The sequence below is a fragment of the Plecotus auritus genome (assembly GCF_963455305.1).
Source record: "Plecotus auritus genome assembly, chromosome: 9".
Lineage (NCBI taxonomy): Eukaryota > Metazoa > Chordata > Mammalia > Chiroptera > Vespertilionidae > Plecotus > Plecotus auritus.
The window spans coordinates 38,097,626-38,123,230 of NC_137783.1; the positions used below are offsets into that span (position 1 = coordinate 38,097,626).

Genomic DNA, 25,605 nt, shown 5'->3' on the forward strand with positions numbered 1-25,605 from the left:
GTTGTGAAATAATATCCATGAAAGTAGTGATTAGTTATTTTGTTAAGGCACATGTCTGTATCTTACACGCTAAGAGACTGATGGATGGAAGTTAATCATTTAGCTATTGATCTGCCCAGCTGCCCACCTTAAATACCTTTATTCATGACTTTGGGGGCTCAGGAGGATCTCTCAGATGGAAAGGGTGTATGCAGCTGCCACAGTAATGGGAGTGCAATGATGGCAGGCACAGGCACAACTTGAAAAATAAAAAACCGTGTGGATGTTCTAAGAGGAAAAACGGCAGGAGTTATTATTATGATTAAGGCCAGTTGTGCTAATAATGGTCAAGTTTGCTTCTCTTAGAGCAACTTTGGATTATGATAACCAGGGGACTGTTTGGAGTAGCTCCTTGTAAAACAAGAAAAGTTGAGTTTAATTAAGTTCAAATCCAATATAATAGCCTTACCTGAGTCACTAGTAAATAAATAAATGTATAAGTTAATGTCTGAGGAAACTTCTTGCACAGTGTGAGATGGGGAGTTTTTGTCTAAACCTTAGCTTCCTGGTGTTCTTGTGGGCTCGCTTTATTTTCTTTTTCAGATACTGAAACTCATTTATGCTCAAGTGAATAGCTGACTCTAGCTTAACAGTTAACCTTGTGAAGGGCGGGGGGGCGTGGGGAGCATGTTAAGGTAGGTCAGGCCCCTTATAATCACATCTCAAATGTGGACCTGAGTTCACCCACATGTCAGCCCGGCCATGTGGTCTCACCAGTAGATATACTTATTGCATAATGCCTGTTTTGTGTGCCATTTAAGTTTGGCTTGAGATGAGCCATATGGAAATAAGATGCAAAGTTCTCAAGATGAAATCTAGAGTGGCTCCTGAAGTGTGGCGTAGAACTCAGTGAGGTGGAGCTGGCTTGCTTCCCAGTGGGATCATGTGTTACTCAGTGAGGGCAGCGCTGGTTTTACTGGAGCTGCGTTGTTTTCTTTTTTGAGTGGGGAAGCACCAGTAAGGGCAAAACTGATATTAACATTAATACATATTTTTATATTTGTGTGTCCATCTATTTGAAGTGGCTTGCTTTTGGAAACAGAACGGTTAAAACCCTGGGTCTTGCATTTGAAATATTCTTTGTTCTGTTTGCAACCATGCACTGATATATTTTCCCACATTTTCTTTTTTATAAGTTCTCCAGTGATGTTTTTGTTGCCCGTCCTGGGAAGATCTGTCTTTCCATTTATCAAAACAAATGGCAAGCTGGGGACCATTTAAAGTAGTTTTTTTTTTTAGTTAATAAAACCAATCTTCTTGTTCTGTTATGTTAAAAGTACATTATCTTTTTATTGCCAGTTCTGTATGGCTGGGTCTGTTTTCTGTCTTAGCCATCTCAGAGCGGCCCCCCTTGCTTACTGTGAAGAGAATTACAAAATCATTAAGGGTGGGGCAGCACCAGCTGACTTACAGTACAAACCATTTCTCAAAATAACCACAACAGTGCAATACTGATGTGTAATTTACGTCACAGTATGTTTTTATGAAATAGTTTGTGGCATTTTCATTTCTATTCCGGATGGAATCTTGCTCTCTCTCCCTTTTAATCAGGCATTTAATTTATTTTCATTATTAATATTTTCCACTCCTTGCCTTGGCATGCCTCCAATTTAACAGCTTTGATGAGGGGAAAAAAAAAAAAAAACAGACAAAAAAAAAACCCCAAAAACCCTGATCTTCCCCCACCTCAACTCCTCAACATCAGTTTAACTGCAAATGTATTTTTCCCTTTGATGTGTACTAACTTTGGGGACTAAGTTTACTGCCTTAAGAGAGATTTAGAAATGTGGTGGGGCACATTACACATTTACACAGAGTTGTAATCGGGAATTGATAAAGTTGATACACAACTTTGGAATTTTAAACACTTTCAAACCATTCAAGCTATTTAGTCACATGCATTTTCCTTTTATAAATGTCTTTCTGTATAATGTCCTGTAATTAGAACAGGAAATCATTGTGTAACTGTAAGATGAATAAGAGCACTTAGACTGAAAGGAAAATTACCTTCCGAGAAATTATATTCTTTTTTCTTTCTTTTTTTTTTTTTTACACTGCATGTTACAATGTTGATAATGATAGTAACAGCTGTAGCTACTCTTATCTGTAGAATTTTCATACTTTGGTTTTCTGGAATAAAGAAAAATTATTTTCAATAATAATAAAAAATGAATGGATGGAAAATAGGAAATGCCTAATTATGACAAATATTCAGTGTCACAACAGAGCAGCAATTAAATGGAAACTTCATTACCATTGTCAATAGCAGTAAGAATTGGACTAGTGCCAGGGATATAAAGTTGATGCTTTGCCTTTGGTTGCTAGGAGCACAGCAAAAAGTATAAAGCTTTAAGAAAGGAATGTCTAATGTAATAAAGTAACAGAACGAAGCATAAATCATTGCAAGAGCCTCTCATATTGATATTATTTCACTTAAATTGTCTCAAAACCAGACATCAAGTTTCATAACATGAACAAATTCATATTTGCTTGGAAATACTGGGGGGCGGCAGCAGACGGGGAGAGGTCGGGGGGGGGGGCAGGGAGGAGATATATGTACAGCTTTCAACACTAAAAATTTTTTAAAAAAGAATACTGTATGTTGTCTTTGAAGGTTGGGGGACATTGTGTCTCAAAAGTAGCCTTCATACATATTTGGAATCTTTTAAGTGAAAATCTTTAAATGCTTGTTTCTATTGGCATCCAAATGCATTTGCCCTAATACGATTAAGAGAACTAAAGGGCAAAATACTTGGCAGATTTTTCAGTTGAGGTAATTAGGTGCAGGAAGGAACATGCATACTTTTTCCACCAGGCTCTATAAAATCCTGGTGTGAAGGGTTTTTTTGAAATATTTTTTTACAGCTTACTGATGTTAGAAGTAGATTACAGTGGTTTTCAGTGAGCATAATGGTGTGATGTTTCTGAAGCAAGCCTTGCCTCCTCCTCCCAGAATGAAAAAGAAAGTTACATTTCTAAATTGTTGTGGAGGAGATAAAAGCACATTTCTCCTCTGGAATTTATGTTTTCAGCCTTCTGTGCATTTGGCCACCATTATCTATTTTTTTTTTTTAAAGAAAATAGCATTATGGATATTTGAAAGTCAATGCTCCATTAATTCATTGTGTTTGCTATTTCATGCATCTCTCTTTGTACAAAGACAACTTGAGCAACATGCTATTCAGAATGAATGCCTGCTCTTACCCTCTCCCCCCACCCCTACCCCACCCCCAGCCAACTCTGAGCATTAAAGCAATGGTATACAGTTACTGTTTGAAAAGCTTGGGTGGAGCCTCGCATTATAATTACAGTTTCTCTGTGGAATTCTGTTTTGGACTTTGAAAATATATAAATAAGTGAAAAATTGACATTGAGAGAGGTTAACAAAACGTGTAATTATGATATAAGCGCAGGATTAGAGTAATTTTGGTTGAGCATTACAAGCCGTGTACTTTAGGTATTAACTTTTAATAGGCAAAGTTCTTTTCACTGGAGTTGAAATGAGGTTTAGTAATTTTGGTTCTCTTATTCCCTTTGAATATTTCATTTAAAAATAGGCATATTCACTTTTTTCCTCATGGAGGGGGAGAATGAGATGACATTTTAATAGGATATCATAATTATGGTTTTAAATTTCAGTCTTTGGTACCAGCAATTTATTGCTGGTCATTTTCTGTTGACAGAAATCAAATAGTGTATATATAACCCAACCAGCAACAACTGACTAGGCAGCCTTGGGCAAACTACGGCCCGCGGGCCGGATCCGGCTGTTCTATCCGGTTCTCTTGCTCTCCCCTCCGCTCCTTTACTTTGAATTTATATTAGTTCACACAAACACTCCATCCATGCTTTTGTTCTGGCCCTCTGGTCCAGTTTAAGAACCCATTGTGGCCCTCGAGTCAAAAAGTTTGCCCACCCCTGGACTAGAGTGTGTTAGAGAAGATTCCTTGGGGTAATACTTTGATTTCTTTCCTATGTGGGCGTGGTTGAAAGAAAATCTTTGTTCCAAGAACACTTTGTTTGTGTTTTGCTAAACAAACGTGCAGTTTATACGTTCTTTATTCATTCTTAACTTTATCTGCTAGACCCATGATGAATTGGGAAAGGGAAAATGTCCTACACAGCATTTGCAGGCAGCTCTGTTTCATGGGAAACTTTACATAGGAGTGTTTGTTTATGTGTATCTGAAATGCATAAGGAGAAAAGAAGTAGCTGCGGAATTTCAATAAGAATTCTTGAAAGGGTTGTTTGGCTTTGTTTTTTAGTGTACTCAGGCAAAATAAAATATGACAGCTGTTGGACAATTTAATATTTTTGTAGCTGTATCAGGAGGAAGTTAATTTAATGCAAAAGCTTATGAGGGAGTTATAGGATCATAGAGTTTTAGATCAAGGAAGCTCTCCCAAACTCATAATTTTATATTCTGGTATATATTCCTTTCATATTAAGGTGACCACACTGTGTCTTGAGGAGGGAAAATGTGTTCCTCCAGTTAGGTAAATATGTCTGCTTAGACTCCAAGAGAGAGACTCGGGGTGTCTTCACTCAGTGAAACTTTGACCTAGATGGATTGCTGGTTCCTCCAGGTCTCACCTTTACCCTGGAACTTCTCTTCACTCTCCCCAAGATGATTTGTTCACCTTCACAGGAGTCATGAGGGTCTCCTGGGCTTTCTGTGGTTTTTGTAAATATTGAAGGCAACTCCTCTGGGGAAATCTAATTGTAAGGTTGGAAATTTGCCTCTGTCCAAACAATGCCAAAATCCTGGTCTAAATGGGTGGTTCTGTTCATAAGCAACAACATTATCATAATTTATGTTTTGGCATCAATCAGCGTTGCCACTGTAGACCAGGTCCCAACTGTGCCTCTGGCCTCTTAGTGTGGAAAGAGGTTAATGAGGAGCAGGGGTTCTAGGCTTGCACAATGAGAGTTGGCTTTCTTTCTTGTCACGTGGGTAGAAAATGGAAAGTTGATATGTATGAAAGGTGTGTCAGTAAAGTTAAATCGTTACAATGGGAATTGCAGTGTTCCAAAATAATAACAAGCTAACTTCAACAGAGTAGAAGAATTCTGGCTTCTAACCGGCTGCATTCTATAGTTCTCCATGAAACAGAAGGCTCACATTTTACTTGATCAGAAGCCCACATCCTCATCCCTAATATTGTGAAAAAGTTAAACCTTTATTATTATTATTATTATTATTATTATTATTATCATTATTAGTGCTCATCACACTTAGAGTTAAAAGATTGGGTTATAGTCTCACCTCCATCACTTCCTAATTCTTGGAGATCCTGGACTAGTCCCTGGGGTGTCTGAATCTCAGTTTTCCCATGTCTAAATTGGGGGATATTAATAGGTAGTAGTGCTACTAATAGGGTTGTGTGAGGAACAAAAGAGATAGGTTACGAGAAACACATTTGTACATTGCAGTGATTTATTAGCAGTACCAGAAATCACAGTAGTATTTGTTCTGCTTCATAAATAGTAAAGCTGTCCTTCAGCCTTCATATTTTTGGTTGAGAGCTTTTTTTCATTTGCTGTCTTCTGTGATACCTGCAACAATCCTGGGAAAGTGGCAAAGAGAAGGGAATTTGGTCCTGGATTCTGTTCCAGGTACAATGGTGGTTTAGATAAAAGCATATACCTGAAAACTGAATTTATATAATTTATATATAATTCAAAATGCAAACTAAATAAATTACTATAAGTCTATGCAAAAAGCTAAACTCAGAATTAGACTTTCCTGGGCCCCAGCCTTAAAGATTCTGAGTCAATGGTTTCTGATGGGCCCCGGAACCTGCCTATGTGCAGGCACCTTGTGTGGATCCCATGTGGGCAGCCTCAGGAGCACTCAGAGACACCGGCTCCAGGATGAAGGGTCTCATTGGATGTGTTTTTCATGACAGGATCAGAGGGAACTTGCTGGTTTTGTTCCAACCAAAAGAGAAAGATTCATGGCATGGTTGCTGTGTTTAGGAAACGTGTGAAGAAAGAGGGATAAAGGTTTCAAGCCAGGATGAGGTGGAAAGGAGAAAGGAAAGGAAAGGGAGAAGGGAGATGGGAGAAGGGAAAAGGGAAAAAAAAAAGGAGCCATTTCAAAGTACCGAAGATAGCTAGGAAGCTAATTCCATCCAGAGAACTGGAAAGGTGTTAGAGATAGCATCCTCATGAAAAATGGTCAGAACAAACCAAAAGGAGAATTGAAGGTATTGGAAGGGAGTGAAGTGGTCCCAAGAGTCCAGGTGACAACATTTGCTATAACACTAACTCTGAAGTATCCAGTCTTTCTCCCTCACTCAGTCTGAAAGGCTCAACTTTCTCTATTTCATTTCAAGAACACTTAGAGAAACTAGTGCAGCTTTCGCACCATCGCAGAAAGCCAAGTGCAACCAAGATAGAATTTTAGAATCAACAAGTATTTGCACAGTGTTTCCTGTGTACAGGAGATGGTACTAGGTGCTGAGCATGCTGAAATAATTCCTGGGGCTTCATAGTTATACCCCCTTCTCAGCTTGCACAATCTTGGGCAGATCTTGATCATCTTGGACAAATAGAGTGTAATATTACAAATCGACACATTGGAGTCTGTTTCTACAAATAGTACTTAGATACTCTGGAATTCTGATAATAGTTGCTGAATATTTCCACTTAATATTTTTTTTGTGGTTTAACTCTATAGAAAGCAGAGATGTCTTGGTCTGCTGTAAAAATCTCACATTGGTATATCTTGGGACATACATCAACATCTCAAACTTCTTTTCACTGGAGGACATACCTTCAATGTAAACATGCTTCCTTTTCATTAAGTGTGCCAGCTGACAAAGTGGCTACCCACAAACCAGGCAGGAGTCTAAGAAATGTAAACTGTTAATAGATGTCATCTTGAAAGCAGCTAAACATCTCCGTTCTCAAAGAAGCCTCCAGCCTGAGGAACTAAGTGAACATAATTAGAAATACATCTGGGTATTGGCCTCCTATCGGAAAAGGTCACACACGCACCTTCCATTGGTGCTGATTATGTTCCATCGTTATGTTCTGTCCTCACTCATTCATCTCCCACTGGTTCCCAGATGGCCACGATAATGTTGGGATCCTTAACAACTGTCTTGTGCAATTCCCTGCAGCATGGTAAGGGCTCTAAATAGTATTTTCCCCTTTGGATAAGCAAGTGACATGTCTGGGAATTGCTCACAAACGCCCTGATGGTGTGGTTAGAGAGAGAGATGGCAAAGTGGGTCATGGGGCCTAAATTCACCATGCCATTGTGCAGGTGGCAGGCTACCAAAAGTGGGGGGAGAGTGTTTGCCATTTCTTGAGCCTAAGATGAAGGAAGGATTCATCCATGCAGAATCTAGTTTTTATAAATAAGCACTTGGTACAGTGCAGTGTAAGTAAGCATTCAGATGAGGGTAAGAGGGAGCTTCTTTAACATTGCTGAGACTTTCTCCTGAGTTAACTTGATTCTTTCACAAGGTTGCTTTGGGGAGCCCTCTCAGTGTGGTTCCCTGAGCTGTGCCAAGTTACCAGATGGGTTTGAGGAACATTAGAAGATAGGGGGTATGAGATGAAGGGAGGGCAGGGAAGGGAGATGTATCAATCAAATTGGGATAGATCACGCTGCAAAAAACCGATAAACCCCAAGGCACAGTCTCACTCAAAATAAAATACAAAAAGTTTCTTTTCTGCTTATATGTCCATTTAGGATCAAGCAGGGACTCTGCTCCATGTTATTCTCACTCTAAGACCCAGACTGGCAGAGTTGCCACTATCTGAAACATTACAGATGTTCAGAGCACGGGGAGGAGAGCGTGTGGTCAAACACTGACTCATAAAGGAGCCACTCACTTCTGTCATATTTCATTGGCCAAACCAAGTCATGTAACCACGTGACTCCAATGAAGACTAACCAAAGAACTTGTATGCATATATGCATGACCCATGGACACAGACAAACAATAGTGTGGTGAAGGCCTGGAGGTGGGGCGGGGGTGGGGTTAGAAGGGATCAATAAGGGGGCGGGGAAGGAATATCTGTAATACTTTCAACAATAAAGATAAAGTTTTTAAAAAGAGAGAGAGAAGGAGGGAGAACCAGAAATATTTGTTGAAGAGCACTAACCACCAAGCAGACGATAATGCTCTTTGGACATCTTTTGGGGGCCAGATGACTTTTCTGAGCCTCCAAGCCCTGAAAGATTATATAATAAAAATAAAAAGAGCCATACCAGGTTGTGAAAATAAGCATAAAGAAGCTCAACAAAATTCTGATTTTTCCTATAAGGATGACTTTAATGCTTAAAATATATATCCAATTCTTTCAAAACAGTTTTCTTTGGTTCTGCTGCTTGCTGGTGACCCCAAAATTGCTTAAACTATCTATTGGGCCATCCGTCTGTTTATTTTCTTCACCTTTTCTTTCCTCTACAGGTAGCCTGAGGCTTTTGGGGGGATCTGGACTGAGGAGGTGGGGCTGGGAGGATGCATTAGCCAGTCTGTAATGAAGATGAACTGGTGTAAGAGTTTTGTTGAAGACTCTATTTTTACTACAAAAACCAGAAGAGACTGTTGAAATTATGCCATGGCCATGACAGTTGGAGGGAAGAGGGTAATGGAAGTGTTTTCTTGTTTGTCTAGGAGAGGACGAGGAAGAAACGAACGTGATCGTGCTCAGCTACCCGCAGTACTGCCGGTACCGCTCGATGCTGAAACGCATCCAAGACAAGCCGTCTTCTATTCTAACGGACCAGTTCGCGTTAGCCCTGGGAGGCATCGCAGTGGTCAGCAAGAACCCCCAGATCCTGTACTGTCGGGACACCTTTGACCACCCTACTCTCATAGAAAATGAGAGTATATGTGATGAGTTTGGTGAGTCTTTTTTCTTTATTTTTTTTTTTCCTACATGAAACTTGTGCGTGCGTGTCTACTTGATTTCAGTTCTTGTGAAGAGCAGTGATGGGGAACAGGGCTTATTTTCACAAGCCTAATGTGCCACCCCATCCCTCCCATCCCCCAAATTATTGCAGCATAAGGCATCACTGCCTTCCTTGGCAGCCTCTGTTTACTAGGGTAAAAGATTATTATTTAGAATTTGTTCTTCAATATAGAGTCTGAAGTTGCTTGGTCGACCTTGAAATTGGACTTTAGGACAGGAAGCGTTCATGTTAGTTTTTTCTTAAAAGGCTGTGGCATTCAGATACTGTTTTTTTTTTAATTTAAGTGATACTTTTCACTGTTATAAGGAACTGTGAAAATGCACCAATTGCAACCATTTTCATACTAGAAGGTGGATAGATAGATAGATAGATAGATAGATAACAGATCCCCATACCCCTAGATTTTTTTTCATATATATGTATGTATATTTACATATATATTCATCTTTGGTGGGCACAGTATATGAATAAATAGGTCTATATCTTTATATATCAACATATCTTTATATACTGTGCCCACCAAAGATGGATATATGCACACATATCTTTATCTGCAACTCTGCCCAGATGCTTGGTCATTCATCTCTGTAGATAGAAGGGAAGGAGGAAAAGATGTATCATCTCTTTGGAAGACCTTGCATGACTGGAGGCAAGCCAAGATCTCATCTCTCACATCTTTTTCATCTGTTTGTTGAAGAGATTGGATCATATCAGTGCTTCTCAGTGGGCAGGAATATTAGAATACCCTGGGGGCACTTTATCAAAATACACATGTTCCCTGGGAATTGCTATACTTACTGAGACGTGAACAACTCCCAGCCTCACCGTCTCCCTCCCCTGGGAATTGCCACCATTGAGTGACCAGTATGATGACCACCCATGCTGAATCCCTCATGGGAACCTGAGTTGCAAAGTTGAGACTCTGGCCTAGAGAGCACACGGGGTCCCTTGAGCTGGAACATTCCTTGATTCTATTGGCTACATTTTCTCAAGGTTCCCTAGTTTGCAGATTATTTAGATTCAGATTATTCTGCTTAACCATTACAGGCCTTGGCATGGCTTTGAAAATCCACTCTGGCCTCTCCAATCTGATTATTCATGACTTCAGCAGCCCCAGGGAGGTGTATAGCAGAGGAAGGGTGTGGATGAGGGGATGGGATATGATGATCCAAGAAGAAAGTGAAGAAAGAGAGGAATGGGACCTAAGTTCATTGGACATGACATTTTTTTACAGACTGTTTTGTTAGATGCCTTTCACATCTCTGGTTTGTCAAATGGCTGTCAATCTGTAAGAGAGCCATAGTGTTTATACAAGTTATATTTTCCTTCTTCCAAGAAGAATTTATTGTCATATTTAAAATTTTTTATTGATTGATTTGAGAGAGAGAAACGTTGATTTGTTGTTCCACTCATTTATGCACTCATTGATTGATTCTTGCATGTGCCCTGATCTGAGATCGAATCCGTAAGGTTGGTGTATGGCAATGATGTTCTACCCAACTGAGCTACCCAGCCAGAGCTATTGTTATATTTTTAATATTCAAAAACCTGTATATTCAGCTGGATGAATGTATCCAATACATTTTTTTAAAATACCCTCTCTTTTCAGATCAGCATTTACAAATCTTCCCTTTTCAATACTTCCATCTTGAGTTTTTCTTCTTCCATGCCCTCCATCCTGCTTGGCCTTAAAGAGGTCTATAAATTCCTGACACAACATGAAACTCAAAAAATGCTTTCCCTCCCTTAAGAGTACTCAAAATTAGAGTTTCACCATGTAATATAATGAAAAAAAAATGTTTCAACCTTTTGAGCTAATTTAGGAATTATTAGTCATTGAGTTTCAAAGCTTTTGCATCTAGAACTGGTAATAGAAAGAAATTCCAGTTTAACAGTGATCACAATAGTTAAGTTACTAAATTGGTTTTAAATGTTCTCACAGACACAAGCATCTGACTTGAACGTTTTCCTGGACTTTCCTCTGGTATAGCACATTTTAATGCTCTTTTTCTTCTCCAGCCTCTTAAAGTGGAAGCTTTCTTTTGGAATAAAGGTGCCTTTAAACAGCTTCTAGATGGCTAGTTTAATCATTAGAATATTAGATATTTTTTAGTTACATTTGTACTTCAAATAGTTTGTACTTAGAGTTTTGCATTTTAGTAAGTGAACCCAAAAAGCTTATTTTCGTCCTGATTTGAACACCTTCACCAACATACCTCCCCCACCTTCCACGTTTGCTCACACCCTAAATTTCCAGAGAACACACATTTAAACCTCCAACTGGTTGTATTAGAAATCAACATGAGTTAAAGGGTTTGTTAAAACGTGGGGTTGGGTTTCTCCAACCAAGTAACAGTTGGTGGAAGAACATAAATTTAATTAGTGACTAGCATTAAACAAATGTTCCTAATATTAAACACTGCCAGATGACTGAAACACTTCTGTCAGATTACCGCGAGTGCCAGGGGGCCCACAGATGAATTTCCACACAGTATATATTCTGTACCACACGCTCGGTGACTTCAGTAATTGGTCAGATGTAATTTAGGTAACAGTATGCCTCGGCTGTAAAAATCAAATTTTATTAGCCATATCACCAGGTGGATGAATGGTGGAGCTGATGGCAAAGGGTTTATAGCATTTAGCAGCTACACCTTTGACACATGAAATTCATAAATTGTCATAAAATACCTCTGAGGCCCTTCTCAAAAGGACAGTGTCTACTTTCCTATGATTAAATAATGTTTATTTTATTAACTAATATATTTCTTGCTTTCTTCTATTAAATGGGATTATGGAGTAGAGCTGGGAGGGGTGTTCAAAAGGTAAATAAAGCACAGTCCCTGCTAGTTTTGAGGATTTAAAATCTAATTGGGGAAGACAGGAGTAACGCACCTGAAAGTTAACTAATGTTACAAGAAAGTCAGTGATTAAGTATTTGGTGAGTGTTACAGAAAGCAAGTGCAGTAGGAATTTCACAGTGCGTTGGGGGTGGGAGAGGTGAAGTGACTGGAGATCATGATCATGGAGAGAGGGAAGCCACATGGAAAAGGCAGGACTGGATCTGGATTTAGAGGGTAAGCAAAGAGGTTATTAGAAACCTTTTAGAAATATCTAGATCATTTAAAATTCATGTCCTGCCCTGGCCCATGTGGTTCAATTGGTTGAGCGTCATCCATGCACCAAAAGATTGCCAGTTTGATTCCCCTTCAGGGCACATGCCCAGGTTTCCGCTCTTATCTCTGGTGCGGGGAAGCAGCCAATCAAGGTTTCTCTCTCACCTCAGTATTTCTCTCTTTCTCCTTCTTCCTCTAAAATCAATAAATATTAATTACTTACTTACCTGCTTACTTAATAAAATAAAATAAAATTCATGTCCTGACTCTCCATGTTAGGAGTTGCTGCCTTCACCCTGGTCAATTGTTGGCCTCTCTTAGGTTTCTTTGCCCTTAGTTATCACCCTCAATGGGTTTTTAAATGGCCGGATGCCCTCTCTACCAGGGAGACATGAACCTGAGTCTGTGGACCAGGGCTGGGATGAACCTAAGCAGTGGCTTTGGAACTAGACCTGAATCTCCCTTCTTGGGCTGGGACACCCCACATTTTCTCTGCATGCTCTACGGCTTCCTTGCATTCCCGGGGTTCATCTCTGAAAACGGGCTTCGCTGTGTGTGTGACAACCTTGCCCAACTTCCCAGACACACAACCCCCTCCCTGTCCTTTCATATGTTGTCCACTGAATAAACAAGTTTAATTGATCAATAAAAGTAAGGCATTGAAATCTATCATGAGTCCCTATAAATAAATTCTCCGTGGAATTTTATGAAGCTGTTTAATGAAAAGTTTGATTAGAAACTATTAAAGAAAAATAATGTAGATGGAATTTCATCATTTGGTCTTACATTACAGTAGTGTCGTTTGGATTTTTATTTACATTGAAATATTCCGAACAGAGTAAATATATCCTGGTTTTAATTAACTATCCTTCTTACTTGGAAAAGGTTATTTTAGGCTTGAAGGGTTTTGATAGCATACCATCTGCTTTCTTCACTGTTTTATTCAAGTCCTTCCCTTGCTTACAGCACTGTGCAGTGTCTAAACCTATGACATAAGCATAAATTGAATCATATTAATGGTAGGTGATTGAAAGGCTTCAGCCTCCACATCCTGCCCGCATTCTTCCGTCTTGTCAGTCACACTGCTCTTAAAGGCAGGGTGCTCTTTTCTCAGCACAAGGAAATTGACTATATTTAAAATTAAAGCAACTGGACTCCCTATTAAAGCACTATGAAAACTGGTTGTATTGCTCATGCAATTAGGAAATGAGATTATAATAACATTTGAGGAAAGTGACATTTTAAATGACAATTTTTCTCATAAAAACCTTTACCCTGTGTGTAATTCCTGCCCCCACTGCCCTGTTAGAATCACCTAACGTGAGGCTTTCTCTCACAGCCCTCCCCCCTTGCTTTTACCTTTTTTATATAATTCATTTCCTCTTTTGTAAAACACATATTGCCACTTATATTGTGTTATTGTCTTTGCTGTAGGGAAAACACATGCATGCAAACATATTGTCTATTTTTCCTGTTAGAACAATGAAATGTCCACCAGTTTGTAATGCACAATGTTTACATTAATGTCACACAGATTGATTTCATATGTGCAAAGTGTTGACAGCTAACGCCAAACAAAGGCACATGCATTACAGTAGGTAAACGGATAACTTGAAGGTACTGGCTTCCATCAAAGAGATGTAAGGTGGAGCCAATATGCATAAACTAGATGAAATCAGCCCTTAGAAGTGGGTGGGACTGCCCTGGCCAGTATGGCTCAGTTGGTTAGTGCGTCATCCCACACACCAAACGGTCTTGGATTCAAGTCCCAGTCAGGGTACATTCCTAGGTTGTGGGTTCTGGGCAAGTGCTGTGGCAACCAATTGATATTTCTCTCTCACGTTGATGTTTCTCTCTCTCTCTCTTTTGCTCTTACTCTCCCTTCTCCCTCTCTCTAAAAATCAATGAACATGTCCTCCAGTGAGGATTAAAAAAAGGGGGGGGGTGGGACTAAATGGATTAAGATATATTTCATTAAAAAAAAAACTAATAAAATATATAGTTTATTTCATTCTGAGTTTTCCATTGAAAAGAGATACTAGTATATGTTGGGCTTCTAAAGTTCTTTAGAGTTGGCGTGTGTGTGTGTGTATTTCTTTCTTTTTTTTTTAAATATATATTTTATTGATTTTTTACAGAGAGGAAGGGAGAGAGATAGAGAGTTAGAAACATCGATGAGAGAGAAACATCGATGAGCTGCCTCCTGCACACCTCCTACTGGGGATGTGCCCGCAACCAAGGTACATGCCTTTGACCGGAATCGAACCTGGGACCTTTCAGTCTGCAGGCCGACGCTCTATCCACTGAGCCAAACCGGTTAGGGCTGTGTGTGTATTTCTTAATTAAGAAATGGGATTGAGTTGAAGAAAGTATATGGTAATTTACCTGAAAAGTACACTATGAGATAGAACGCCATCTCATTGATCCACGTGTAGAACATCATGAGCTCTCACCTTCAGGGAGAGGTTGGCTATGTCAATATTAAAACATACTCTGTTAGTGGGCAGAGGGGACAGCATGGTGGAGTGAAAAGAGTACTAGGCTTTCAAATATAGTCCAGGTTTAATTAAGGCTCAACTGTCTGATTTTCTATTCCTCTGAGTGAGTGATATAGGCCCCTCACTTACCCCTCTTAAAATCGAGTAGTAACAGCCCACTCACCAGGCTCAGAATAAGTTTGTATTCACTTGATTAAAAAAAAAAAAAAAAAGTCCTCTTGATAAATGAAGATTCGAGTATTAGACCTTGGACAACTTACAGTCATCTAAATCGATTTGCTCTTTGAACAATAAAGAAATTATTTCCCTAAGGCTTCGAACTCTTATGAGAACTTTAATGGAAAAGAAAAGTTTTTTACTTTTTATAATGTTTTAAAGAAGTTTTTCTGACTCTGCACTGAATTTTTCCTTTCCGAGGTGAAATAATGACATTATGGACAAAAGAAGTAAAAGCAAAGGGAAGGAGGGAAACGGAAGAGGGACAAAACCTTGATTTACAAAAGAAAGTGCAGGACCTATAAAATTAGTTTGAAGCATAAAAGATGAGCTGGACTCTGCCTCTTCCCCTCTAAACATCACATGTTTTGCTGGAAATGAAAGGAAAGGCAGTTGTTTTGTTAAGGATCATGAGAATTTGTAAGTGAGTAAACATTTTTTTCCTTGCCAAAGTAGGTTTCATGGTCACAGTGGATTTCGATGCTTAAATGGCTTTGTTCCTGGCCCCTGTCCACATTCAGACTTTTGCTGCCTGCCTGTGGTGCCCACCGATCTCCCAAATGATAACAAGGCAGACATTTCCCTTTAATTGAAGCCAAGTGGGAAAGGAGTTGTGCTCCTTGTAGATGGCTATTTATGCAGAAAACTTAACCTGCAGAGATCTCACTTCGGAGGACTGCTTTGTCCTGGAAATTTTCTAGCGGTTCTGTTTATCATTAGAGAGTAATTTAACCAAGACCACTCTTGGTACCCTCTCTTTTTTACATGTGCTGCCAAAGTAGGGACAGAGAGAATGTTAAGTTCATCATACAACACAGTAAACCAAACTCAAATAAATCTGCTGGTAGAGGTGTACTGGACGTGCTCTACAGGATGTGTAATGATTAACATATGGCCTTGGCTTCCAGGACAGTAAGGCACAAAGAGGGCTGGAGAGCAGACTTCCTTGGGCAGAAGTGTAGGAAGCTAGGGCACCATCTCGCAGGGGTTAATGAAAGGAATGTTTATGTTTCTACTATAAATTAATTTACAGAGTCATGATATATGGAAAGGGTAGGATTAGTGGATTCCTCTTCTATTTTTAGAACTTGAAAGGATACTTTAAAATAACTCTGAACTCCTTTTGTAGCTGAGTGGACTCAATGGGTTATTAAAAACTATTTGGACTCACGAGTACAATAAACTCTTGTTCACCCCAGAAGAAAGGATCTGTGTCTATATTGGCTAATATTTCACCTAGCATTTTCATCTAGAAAAGCAAGAAAGTTATATCCCATTACATTATCAAGATCAACATATTCCTCTTGAGGGTGAAACAGATATTTTTATCAATTAAAAAACACACGCTCTAGAAAAGAGCCAGACCATTGAAAAAAAATCACAAGCAGAATGATGGTTAGGGGTAGGGATGGTGGGATGAGGTTCAGGATAAGTCTGTATTCACTTGATTTTTAAAATCCTCTTGATAAATGAAGATTCTCCCTACACCCCTTCCTTCTATCCTGTCAGGGGAGCTGGATTGATTCAAGTTCGATCCAGTAGGTGAACTGTAAGTTAGGCTGCCTGGGGATGCTTAGAGCCTAGCACATTGCCTAACACTGTGCCCTTAATGCATTCATGCACTTCACCAATATCCATTGCACACCTACTATGTGCCAAGTACTCCTCTGGTCCTTGTGCACATAGTTGTGAATGAGAGGGAACAATTTCCCACTCTTCAGATATTTACACTGTAGTATGTGGACGGGGAATGGCACAATTCAGGATAGCCACGGACCATGCCTTGGAGATATGGACCATACCTACCAAGATTGTTGTGAAGAGTGAGTTATGACTTAAAGCACTGAGACAGTACAGGGTAAGTGCTCCTTCAGTACTCATTTTTATCCAGTTCTTCTTGGGCCTCTTACACCTCTCAATGCAACCATAACCACACATTGAGTTTATAGTGGTTCTTTAAAAAACACCCATAAAATTGTTTCACACCTATACTGCTGGGAATAGTGAGGTATCGTTTGCTACTAAAAATCATTAACATCGTTCGTTCTAGAAATACTTGTTTGTTTGTCCTTTTGCATGGAATGCGTTTCTCCAGATATCATAGGTCTGGCTCCTTCTCATCATTCCAGCCTGAGCTCAGATGTCTCCTCCCCAAGGAAGTCTCCTCTGACCTTCCCCTTTCCACAAGTCCAGCTCTATTCCATCATGCAATGTGGAATTACGTTCCTATAACTCATCAGTATCTGAAATTAACTCCTCTACTTGTTTCTTTATATGTATACTAGAGGCCTGGTGCATGAAATTCGTGCACAGCTAGAGTCCCTAGGCCTGGCCAGCAATCAAGGCCATTCGGGGCCTCCCTTCCCCAGCTGCTGGCTGCCAGCCAGGGCCTTCCTATGTTCTGTGCCACGACCTAGTGGTGAGCGCACATCATAGCAAGTGATTGAACTCCCGGTCTCCAGGTCAAACTCCCTAGGGGACACTGCATATTAGCCTTTTATATATATATATAGATACTCTGTGACCCCATCCCACCCATACTATAATGTAAGAGCTGGGAACTTTTCTGTCTTGTTTACAGCCATGTGCCCAGGGACCAGAACAATACTTGGCACAAAGTAAATGTGTAATAAATATTAGTTAAATGAATGAATGGATACATGCATGCTGGGCATCAATATCATTGATCTCCCCCACTTTACAGGTAAGGACATTTAAGCATGGCAACTTTATACAACTATCAAGTGGAAAACCAGGATATGAACATGGAGAGTCTGGCTCAGCATCCATGCTCATAAACTATTACATTAGACTGCCTCTTAGGGTGGAGCCAGCTCAGAAAGATCTTTCAGGCTTCGTGAGATCAGGATCAGGCTGACTGGAAACAGATGCACAATAGGTTTAGCAGGATTTAGAGAAATTGGTGTGTTAGAGTGGTTAGGAAAGGAGTGATCATGAAGATTCAAAATCCAAAAAACCATTGGATTGGCACCCTGGCCAGTGTTGTTCAATGGTTACAGCATCAACCCTTGCACCAAAGGATGGTAGGTTCGATTCCCAGTCAAGGGCATTTACCTGGGTTGCAGGTTTAATCCCTGGCCCTGGTCAGGTTGCATGCAGGAGGCAACCAATCAGTGTGCTTCTCTCACATCGATATTTCTCTCTCTCTCTCCCACTCCTTCCCTCTCTCCCACTCTCTAAAAATCAATGGAAAAAATATCCTTGGGTGAGGACTAACAATAAATAAATAAATACCATTGGATTGGGATCAAGAAACTTTGATGCCAGCCACCAACCTCTCTTGTCTATATTATACCAGTCTCCCTGCTTTAGCCCTTGCTATCCTTTAGTCTCTTTTCAACATACCAGCCAGACTGATTCCTTCCCTGCTCAAGTTTCCCAATGGCTTCCCATCTCATCAGAGAAGTCTATATGAACATAGAGCCCTTTGAAAGCTGGAACTATTTAGAAGTTGAAAGGGACAGATAGTAAACTGCCCTGTGTTCTCAGGGGCTCTTTCTAAGACATGGGGTTTCGATGCTGACAGGATTTTCATTATCTACCTCTCTATAATTTTCTGCTTAGAACGCATTGGCTTTCGCAACTTGGCATCCTCCTATAATGAAAAAATTATAGGTTTAATTTCAAAAATTGAAATGTATGCAAGCTTTCCTGGTTCTGTCACTTCTTTATTCCTATAGCACATAAATCATTTCCCTTTTCAAAATTAAATTTTGCTTGCCATGATTTGGTAATGGGTTTTCAAAGGAGGCAGAGTAGCCAAGCTCCTGGCACTGGTGCCGGCTGCATTGCCTACTCAGGAAATCTTCTCACTGCTGGCTGGCCTGGACCTTGATGCCATCATCTGGGCTTTATTCTCCCTTTGGAAATTGCCTAGAAATTCTCTCCCTAAGAATCTCTTCTGTGAATGGCCTTTCTGGCTCTCCAGTCTTCATTTTGGAAGACTAAAGAACAGATGGGACTTGGGCAGTAAAAGACTGGTGTATGCAAATATTTCTTGGGTGCTCATTCATTCATTCATTCATTGAGCACTGGGTCTGTTTATGGCAGAATTGCAGGTATGGTTGGGATATCGGTCTCTGTTCTCAAGATAACTTAAAAATCAATTTGGCTGAGATAAGACATAGAGCAATGGCATACTACAATTATTATCTGGGATCCTCTTAACAATCCTGCTTTTTACCATGAGTGACCTTGTGGTGACACAACTACAACATGGTCACAGACCTAGTCTGTTGCTGAAGTGGGAGTTAGGGCCTTCACAGCCCAGTCTGCTGACGCCAATGGGCAGACTTTTCTACCACAAGGAGGAGCATGGAGCTAGGAGTCAGGAGTGACTCTGATGTTCAAAGGAAATGATATCTGCCAAGCTTTGTAAATGGGAAAGCTTTGCCATAGAAGCAACACTGAAAGGCCTTCGCATAAGGGCTAACTGAAGAAGTTAAAAGGTGTGTGAAAGAGGGTCTAAATGTCAGCGGAGGCCTCTCAGAGGAAGTGCATCTACAACTGGGTACTGAGGGATTGAAAAAGAAGGAAGTTATTTCAGGTGAGGAGGTGGAAAATAATCTGGACTTCGAAGCTCAAGGAAAGAGATTGTTTCCTCTGCCATCTTTAGCTTTCAACATAGATGAGAAACAGCCTCCACAAGCAAACTTTTTTTTGCTTCCTAAAAGATGTTACCTTCCCTTGAGAGAGCAGGTGCTCCTGGGTCCTTCTCTCACGGGCTCCACTGTGGTTAGGACCCAGGGGAAGCCTCTCCCAGGAAACCTCAACTTGTCGGTGATTAAGTTGGAAATGGTCCCTTGGGTATATAAGAAACAAAAGGAAAGATGCTCCAACTTTGCAGTAGGGGTAAAGGAGTGAGGTGCTGCCCTGGCCGGTTTGGCTCAGCAGATAGAACGTCAGCCTGCGGATTGGAGGATCCCAGGTTCGATTCCAGTCAAGGGCACATGCCTGGGTTACAGGCTTGGTCCAATGTGCAGGAGGCAGCCAATCAATGATTCCCTCTCATCATTGATGTTTTTATCTCTCTCTTCCGCTCCTTTCCTCTCTGAAATCAATAAAAATATATTAAAAAAAAAAAAAAAAGAAGGTGTCTTTCTTGGTCTCCAGGCTGTGGAAAGGGCTGCTTCTAGGCAAAAGAGTTGCTTCAGAATAGTCATCTTTAACACCCTGCTCCTAGTTCCTTCCGTGTTATTCTGTACTTTTCCAAAGTTGGTTTTTCCTTCTGCGTGGTATTTCAGTCAACAGATTCTATTGCATTTCTCTTCACTAGATTCTAAGCTCCTAGAGGGGTAAGAATCATGCCTTACTCATCTCTATATTAACATATGTTTGTTGAAATAATATAAAAACCCTGCTAGATTCCAGAGAGCTTCAAATCTCCATTATCTTATCTCCTTTCCTACAGACAAATATTTCTTGACCTCCATCATTAAGCTTTAGTTAATTGGCAGTTGATTTAATTCTCAAGGGAAAATGTCTAGCTCAAAGGAACTGTTTTTTTCTCAACAGTTATTCACCTTTCCAAAGCAGAGGAATGTTCTAAATAAACTGGTCAGTATCTTTGGTTGAAGATTATTCATTCGTTATGATGCTTTACAGACCTGGAGGCTACACAACCTAGAAGGGTATTCTTTCTGGGGAAGTTGAGGAGCATCCTTAAGATGGGGAAAATGGTAACTGGAAGTCAACCTTTCCAGCCTTTAACCCACAGATACCAAAATTCATTGTGGAAATCAAGGAACAGTGGGAGGGCAGTTAGCATACAACACATTGGCAGGCTCTAATTAGATATGGTCTCCATGGACCAGGAACATAATATAGATCACAGTTCAGGCTGGAATCATGGCAGGAACTGTTGGGAAAGGAAAGACTCAGCCAGTATAGTGTTCGTTATTAGGAAGCCTACTTGGTGGATGGCACTTACAAGCCAGAGATACGTTATGGATCATTGACTTGCCCCGTGTTATTTGCAGATGGTGATGAGACCTTCTGTTTCTCAGGGGAGTTCCATGGAGGATCCTGGATGAGACATGTTCACAACACACAGTGTTTAGCAGGTCACACTTTCTTCCTCACAGTTTCAGACGTGAACATTAGTCTTTAAAAGGAGGGATAAAATAGTTTAATGAAGATATCACACACAGTACTAGAACCTATCTCAGGACAATGATTCCTGCCCCATCCCCAGCACATTTTCTACTAGTTAGTCCTAGTTGGTTCTTTTGAAGTTTGTCTTTACCACAACACATAGGGCAGGTCCCGTGTTATAGAGAATGCATTCTGTGCCGTAGTTCTTGAAAGAAAGGAAATTGAACTGTGTCTGCTGTCTCAGGATTAGAATAAACAGGGACTATTGTGGAGTCCCATTAAGTCATCTTGCTGGGAGGTGGACTCAGAGATGTGGAGACCATGGCCCCACTCCCAACACTGGTAACTGCTCATCCCACCCTCAGGCCTGCCATTCAGTCCTCATGAGAGAGGTAAGTCCTTCACACGAAAGAGCACCACTCATACTTTTCATAGTGCCTCCCCCACTTTTCAGTGTCTTGCCTATGAACAGCTCTATAACCAGGAGGACAGGTAGTATTGATCCCATTGGGCAGCTGAAGAACTGGTCAGGAGAAGCAGTGGCCACACATTAGCGGGGCAGTAGTGAGACCAGAATGGGACTTGGGCATCAGCTTCTCAATCTGTGCTCTTAATGCCATCCCCCTGAATGCGGCCCAGTGCTAAGGACATGACATCATAGCTGCACAATTGTATGCAGCGAACCCCGATTAACTAGAATCTTCAGTTAACCAGGTGCTTCTTTCTCTCATTCCTTTTACACAGTATTTCAAAGATGAAAACAAAGTAAATGGTAAAAACAGTTTAGTGTTTTCCAAAATATTTTTCTCATTATGAAATTATTTCCATTATGGAAAGTAGACATAGAATAATAACAGTAATAACTATTGTCACTCTTCTCTGAGCATGTGTGATATGTCAGGCCTTATGTTAAGTCCTTTACCTACTGGTATACTTTCTTACTCACTCCTGAGAGTGCCTCTAAAAGGAAGCTCATATTAACCATCACTGCACAGGGGAAGAAAAAGAGACTAAGAAAGGTTATATCAGGCCTAAGTCACACAGCTAGCAAGTGGTTGGGCTGGATTCCAGTTCAGGTTTGTCTGGCTTCAAAGCTGGTATGCTTATCCAGTCTCTGATACTGCCTCCCAGGGAAATATCGATAATATCATCGTGTCCATCTATTTCCTTACAGTCTTTGTCCACAGCATTTGTATTTACTTAAAAACGTTTTCTATATGCAGTTGTTGTATTTTAAAATTTTAGTTTTTATAAAATAAGCATTTCCCGCAATTATCATAAACATTTTTATAAACACCATTTTAGTGGTTGCATAATACTGCATAAAATGGGTTTATTGGGGATCACATAATCCCTTTCTATTAGAAGTTTATGTTTTTCCTCCAGGATTTTGCTTTTTGTTGTTGTTGCTTTAATGTATAATGTATAACTAACACTGCAATGAACATCTTTATATATAAAAGCATCAGCATTCTGATGGTTTCTTTAGGACAAATTCCAGGAATCCCTTATTGCCAAAATTCTTTTCCTTCTAAGTGATAGCAGAGATATCAGATGATCGGAGCCTGCTCCGGGCTGAGTTCACAATCAGCCCTATCTGCTGAACTTTTTACAGCGATGGTGAAGGACACTGGGAGTCAGTGTTCAGATTGAAGAAACAGAGTTTTGCATGGTTCTAAAGCTCAACAGGAACAACTTTTTCAGTGAATACTGGGCTTAGGTGAGAAAGTGAGCCCAGGCAAAGATTTTCATATCAGTGTCAATCTCCTGAAGAATTTACTAAACTTTTTACTTTTTGTCTCAGACCTCCTGAATGTAAATGGGCAATGTCCTGTTACCAATATTTTAATCACACTTAAGATTGAGACTCAGTGCTATAGGAAATGCCTGAAGTTGGGGTCAGTGGCAATGGTAATGGAGAATGGCAGTGGGCAAAGTAATTATTACCTCCAGCTCCTCCTTTCTTTTTTAAGAAAAGAATTTTTAAGCCTCACCTGAGGATTTCTTTTTTAAATATATTTTATTGACTTTTTAGAGAGAGGAAGGGAGAGAGACAGAGAGTCAGAAACATCGATGAGAGAGAAACATCGATCAGCTGCCTCCTGCACACCCCCCCATTGGGGATGTGCCTGCAACCAAGGTACATGCCCTTGACCGGAATCGAACCTGGGACCCTTCAGTCCGCAGGCTGACGCTCCATCCACTGAGCCAAACCGGTTTTGGTCTGAGGATTTTTTTAAATTGGTTTTTAAAGCGACAGGGAGAGAGAGAGAAAGAGAGAGAGAGAGAGAGAGAGAGAGAGAGAGAGAGAGAAACATCAATTGGTTGCCTCCCCTACGTGCCCCGTAAAGATCAAACCCGGAACCTTTGGTGCACAGGACCACGCTCAGGCAACTGAACCACCCGGCCAGGGCTCCTCCTTCCTTAATTGCTCTGTCCAGGTGAGATGGAGGAACCACTGAGCAGCAACTGGTGGTGACATGAGTTTTAGAGTGTGGTGAGAAGTAGCCGCAGAGGGTGGGGTGTGTTGGCTGGGCAGTCAGGCTCGGGAGCAAGGCCTTGCTTTCAGTAAAAGTGCAGAGCCATGACTTTGCAGGGATGCACTCTGTGCTCTTAATTACCAAGAAATTACAAAAAAGCACAATGCACTAGAGAGGGCACTTGACTGGGAGTCAGGAGAATTGGGTTAAAAACTGGACCCTCGTACCAAATACGGCTGCTCGGTTAACCCCTGTCTCCATGTCTTATATGTTGGACTGGATCTTTGAGCTTTTCTGGATCTCAGCCCCCTTTGAGAACCTGATGAAAGTCATAAATCTCCTCATGAAAATGTGCATGCAAAAATCATCATCATCATCATGGCTGTGAATAATGTTATGAGCAAAAATTAATATATCAAGCAAATATTGAAAATTCTGCATGTATTTTTTCATGATTTATAAACTATGTAAAACCTTGGATTAAGAACCCCTGGACTGAAAAGTCTTTAAGATCCCTTTCTGTTCTCACATACTTGTATTGTATTCTATCAGTGAAACAAAGAATGATTTGTAATGATTCTCTGTCAACTTTACATTTTGTTAACTAAGGTAGCTCATTTCCTGAGAATTCTGGTTAATTAAAAAATAGTGCCTGGTCAGCGTGGCTCAGTGGTTGAGCATCAACCTATGAACCAGGAGGTCATGGTTTAATACCGGGTCAGGGCACATGCCCTGGTTGTGGGCTCGATCCCAGCTGTGGGGCGTGCAGGAGGCAGCTGATCAATGATTCTCATCATTGATGTTTCTATCTCTCTCTCCCTATCCCTTCCTCTCTGAAATCAATAAATATATATATATTTTTTTTTAAAAAAAAAGTAATGCTAACAGTAGCTCATCCTTTTATTGAGAGTGGACTATATGTCAAGCACTTTGTTAGGTGCCTAAGTACAGTTAGTGTCCCTTAATGATATCCATTTGATGAATCCTGTGTATTTAATCTGATTAATTGTATCAGTGAAAGGCTTAGTGAAGCCAACCTTAACATTGATTGAGCACTTGCTCCATACATTATCTCCTTAAACTCTTACAACAATACTTGGAGGTGGATTTTGTTATCCATTGGGCAAATATATAAAGCAGTGTTTCTACGGGGGAGCTGGGCATGAGCTTCGCATTCACTTGCGGTCTCTGCTTCCCCTGAACAATGTCCAGTTAGTGCGTCATGTGAGTTTAAACATGCCCAATCCCCTCAGCCTTATCTGCCACGAATTGAGCGCCTGCTGTAGGTGAGTTGGTAGGCTGAGAAGACTGTCGAGTGTGACAAGGTTGTGCCCTCAGTGAGTACAGCATCAGGCCTGATGTTCCATCAGTGTTCACGTCTGGGTCTGTTCTCCTGAGTCAGTGTGCTGATTGCAATCCAGTTTCCATAGTGCAAACGCTGGCCTGTGGGCCACATCTGGCCCATCGCCTTTTTATAGAGTTCGGTTGGAACACTGCCAGGGCACTCATGTGCTTGTGTCTTATCTTTGCCTGATTGTGTGCTACGAGGGCAGCGGTAACTACGCTCCACAAAACCGAAAATATTTATGCTCTGACTCTTTGCAGAAAAATTCACTGACCCCTGCTACAGACCAAACAACTAGGTAGTATATTTCATCATATCTAAGACAACATTGTAGCGCACATCATTTTTATTTGTATTGCTAAGAAATAAAACACATTATAATTGTGAGATGCCATCAATTGAGAGACCGCCGATTCTGAAGACATGTGAAAAGAATTGTGTGTCTTATCATCAAAATTCGGCACTTTTCAAAGATGTTTTAGAGACATTTTAAAACATGTAAATATGGATTGTCTTAAAGACTATTTTCCCCTGTCCATAAATCAACCAGTCTGTTAACTACCCATGGAACCTATAACAACAGGCCATGTGATGGGACCCCGTGAATTAGAAAAACGCTGGCTTTTTTGGCATCTGTCTTCCCAAAGACTGTTGCTATTAATGAGTGGAAAATATTTTGGCATTGTTCTCTGAGACTATTTTCAACTCCTGTTAGTATAAATATTTAGGGTGCTTTAGTAAAGTGGCTTGTGTGGCAGTAAAATTGTTAGTTCTTTTATCTTAGGACTGGAATATTTAAACAATATGCTTGTTCTTAAAAATGTGTTAGGAGGCTATGTACGAAAGGCTTTGCAGTAGTTTG

The 25,605-nt window shown here is 40.4% G+C and overlaps 1 protein-coding gene across 2 annotated transcripts in view; it reads left to right on the forward strand.

The window, feature by feature from the left end:
- ARID5B (AT-rich interaction domain 5B) overlaps nucleotides 1-25,605 on the forward strand; it is a 176,901-nt gene that overhangs the window by 77,956 nt on the left and 73,340 nt on the right. For both annotated transcript variants that reach the window (XM_080641939.1, XM_080641940.1), the window contains exon 4: nucleotides 8,676-8,906. In XM_080641939.1, coding sequence (XP_080498065.1) covers nucleotides 8,676-8,906 — 231 coding nt within the window. The remainder of the gene's footprint in view (nucleotides 1-8,675; nucleotides 8,907-25,605) is intronic.